We start from the raw sequence: 3,655 nt of genomic DNA, 5'->3' as shown, positions 1-3,655 counted from the left end.
GCTTGCGGGGGTCATGGAACTGGCTTCCTGTTGAGCTGGGACTGGGACTGGGGTCCACATGACTCCAAGACCACCTTAGGCCACCAAGCTCCGAGGCAGAAAGGGTTTCGGGGCAGGTGGCCCTCGGAGCCCTGGGCTGTGAGAGGGGAGGGGGACGAACCACGACCTGGGGAGCGCCAGACACTGCCTGTCTTCCCAGGGTGTCCTCCGGGTGGGGTGCTGCTCCCACGAGCCCCTCGGAGGCTTCCCTGGCTGCTAGTCCCAGCCAGCTCAGCCCAGGCCCACCTCTCTAGCAGGGAGGCTCTTCTGATCCTTGAGTAACCGGTGCAGACACTGTTGCTGGTGACCAGTGAACACCCCTCCCACCCAGTTCCAACCTTTCAGGGCCGCTCCCAGGGTGGGAGGCCTTGGGACCGTTATGGAGGATGGCACAGCGGGCAGAGATGGGACCACCAGGCCAAGTGCTCCAGTACTTAATAGCCACGTGACACCAGGAACGCACAAGGCCACTCAGACCCCCCGCATCTGCCTCAGTCCAGCGGGAGGCCAGTGATGTCAGTGAGGTCAGACCAAAGCGCCCGGAATAGGCAACGGAGGAAGGACCAGGGTTGGCCCCCACCCGGGCTCAGACAAGGTGCAGAAGCAGCACAGCTGGGTCGGGGCTTTGAGGATGTGCACCTCAGGGAGGCCACCCGGCGCTTCCTGGAGGGGATCTCAGTGTGGGCGTTATCGTTCAGTGGAGGGGAACACCTGAACCTATTTCAGGGCAGCTGGGAATGAGACAGTCATGAGAGACGCAAAAACGGGATGGGAGGAAAGGAGAACTGAGCAGGGAAGCGCAGGGGCCTGGGCTGTCAGGCCAGGGGGGGCCTTCCTCCATACGGGTGGAGGCTGGCGGAGGGTTGCCCCGGAATGGAGAGGTCCTGGAGCACATCCTGGTAGCAGAGGATCAGGAAACAGGGAGATGTGGACAGCAAAGTCGTCTCCCTGGTGACAGCCAGCACAGAGCTGCTTGTCGGGGCAGGGGGAGTGGGGACCAAGAGGGAGCAGGTGGGCAGGCATGGACGGTGCAGGGCAGTGAGCTGGAGGGTGGCATGGTGGGTGCCTGCCCAGGAGACACTGGACAGTAGTGTGGCAAGGGGACAGGAGCGTGGTCCACAGCAGGGAGCTCGTGGAGCAAGAGAGCTGTAGTAACCAGAGTGACAGTCACTGCTGGGACACGACATGCTAGTGTCGTTGGAGAGCTGCCACTGTCATGGCCCCAGCAGTTAAGTCATGGGCTCGTGGGTAGGCCAAGCACAGCTGTGACAGCTTGATGGGGCTGTTATGCCCACTTAAGAGATGAAGAAACGGAGGCACAGAGAGGTTAGGCTACGTGCCTAGAGGCACACAGCGACTGCAGTTCCTCTGGGATGTTTCAGGAAGGGCCTTGCAGGAAAGACCCCTGAACCACCCTACCGACAAGGGCTGACTGACCATCCAGCCACCTGTTGTTGGAGGGGCTCTTTCTCTGAGGCCCTGATCCACCTCAGATCATAAGAGGCAGGCAGTTCTGAGGCCCCTTGTCATCTGGGGACTCAGCGTCTCAGTTGATTATTGGAGACGGGTGTCAGGAGGGTGCAGGGGCTGCAGCTGGAAGGGGTGGGTTGAGTGTGTGGTGGGTACAGGCTGAGCGGGCAGCAGGGAGGTCTAAGACAGGGTGGGCAACTGTGTCCTGCCTTGGCCCGGGGGTGCCTCCGCTCTCTGGCTAAGCCCCCAGACTCATTTGTGACTTGGTCTGTCTGGCCCACACCGCAGCACTGGAAAGAAGGCCTGCCTGCCTGCCTGCAGAACCCGAGGACCCACCCGGCGGGACTGGCCTCTTACCATGTCCAGGGCCACCTTCATGGCCTCCTGCAGCCCAAAGAGCTTCCCGGCCACCAGGTAGACCCCGCCTGTCCACACAGCGCAGGCCTCATGCACCCAGTGCTCCTGGGTGTCCCCACCAGGCTCAGCCGGCGGCTCCTTGCTGCACTCATGCTTGCGGCTCTTGTCGGCTGGGACTGCCTCTTCACTGCCATCCCCCCGACCGTCACAGCAGTAGCAACTCTGCAGCCGCCGGGACAGGCCCCGGGCACTGGTGCGCAGAGAGCCCTGCTTGGCCGGATCAGCTGGGCCATCAGGCCTGGGGGGCTTCCCGGTGGTGGTGGTGGCAGCAGAAGATGCGGCAGCTGGGCACTCAAGGCCTTTGAGTGTCCTCTCAAGAGGCAGCGAGGCCTCCTCACAGGTACCCTCTAGCCGCACCTTCTCCTTGAGTTTTGGCTTCTTTTTGGGGAGGCAGTGTTCAGGGTAGTAGGGCCCACAGAGGTCCCCGAGGTCCTTGAAGTTGGCCGGGTTTTGGCAGAGGCAGCAAACAAGGCAAGAGGTACTCAGGGCCTTGGAAACCACGGGCCCCAGGTGCATGGTGGAGGAGAGGGGCAGGGAGGGCCGAGGCGGTGGGATGGAGCCTCCAGGGAGCGTGGCTAGGGAGGCCCCGGCCGCGTCCAAGGAGCAGGAGGAGGAGGAGGAGGAAGGCTTCCTCTGGGGCTGGGGCTCCTCTCCCGGGGAGTTGACAACAGTGCACACGGTGGTGAACGCACCCTGCTTCTCTACCCGCACGAAGGGCGAGAAGGCGGGGGTGCGGCTGTCTGCCCGCAGCCGCTTGCAGGAGGAAATGTACTTGAGGCGGATTTCAGGCTCGGCGGGGTCCCGGGGCAGCACCTGCTGCTGCCGCCGCCGCTTAGCACGCCCCTTACAGGGTGAGGAGGTGGTGCTCTTGGCCCGGCCCCGCGTGAGGCGCTTCCGCTTGGAATAGCTGCTGTAGTTGGCATGGCCCGGCTGCTTCTGTGCCCTTGTCTGGGGCTGGCAGGGCCGGCCCTCTGGGGGCTGGGCGGCCAGGCCCCGCCCCCCCGTCTTTGGCTTCTTGCCTCCTACGCCAGAGCTGTCCTCACTGCCCCCCTGCGTGCCATTGGCCCTGTCTCGGGGAGTCAGCAGCAGAGCTGGGCCGAGGTGGGGCCTTTTCTCCAGGGAGCCTTTGGGGAGTCCAAGGGCCCCAGTTCTACCTTTCCGGCTTCTCTTCTTAGGCGCCAGGGCAGTGCCCCCGGGCAGCAGGGCCTCTGGGGACGTGAAGGCCTCCGTTTTGAAACCATCGGTCAAGGACAGTTTCTTACTGTTCACAAGTTTGCCTTTTAAGGATCTATTGGTCGGATTTCTGCACAACGGCTCGGCCCCCAGAGCTGCCGGGAACTTCTGCCCAGGGCTCACATTTAAGAGACCTTCCTCTGCCCCCAGAAGGCTGCCCCCAGCGCTCTTGAGCCCACGTTCTTTCTCGGGGAGGGATGGGCTCACAGGATTCCCAGGAGGGGCCCCTGGTGCTCTGCACGCAAACTTCTTCAGGCTGGGCGAGGTGATCTTCTGCACAATGGCCTCTAGCTTCAAGCCCCGGCCTTTTCGGGGTGGCAGCACCTTGGTCTTCATGGCCCCCTGGAAGGACGCCCGTGAGGCCAGCTTCAGGCCAGTGTCCGGGGTTTCCAGGGGCGGTGGCTTCGCCGTGGGCTCACCATTGCCCTTGGTGGGTTTCGCCTTCTTGGGAGACGTCATCCTCTTGAAGAGGGTGGGGGAGCCCTCGGCCCCCTCC

General features: G+C 63.4%; 1 protein-coding gene across 1 annotated transcript in view; it reads right to left on the bottom strand.

Annotated features, from left to right (window-relative positions):
- RAI1 (retinoic acid induced 1) overlaps positions 1-3,655 on the bottom strand; it is a 69,513-nt gene that overhangs the window by 4,149 nt on the left and 61,709 nt on the right. Inside the window, exon 5 of the mRNA XM_010842896.1 lies at positions 1,867-3,655. This exon is cut by the window's right edge and continues 6 nt beyond it. Coding sequence (XP_010841198.1) covers positions 1,867-3,655 — 1,789 coding nt within the window. The remainder of the gene's footprint in view (positions 1-1,866) is intronic.

The sequence above is a fragment of the Bison bison genome, unplaced genomic scaffold, assembly GCF_000754665.1.
Source record: "Bison bison bison isolate TAMUID 2011002044 unplaced genomic scaffold, Bison_UMD1.0 scf7180017864180, whole genome shotgun sequence".
NCBI classification, from domain to species: domain Eukaryota; kingdom Metazoa; phylum Chordata; class Mammalia; order Artiodactyla; family Bovidae; genus Bison; species Bison bison.
Note: the sequence above shows the minus strand (reverse complement) of the source record. Positions and strands in the feature narration are given on the sequence as shown.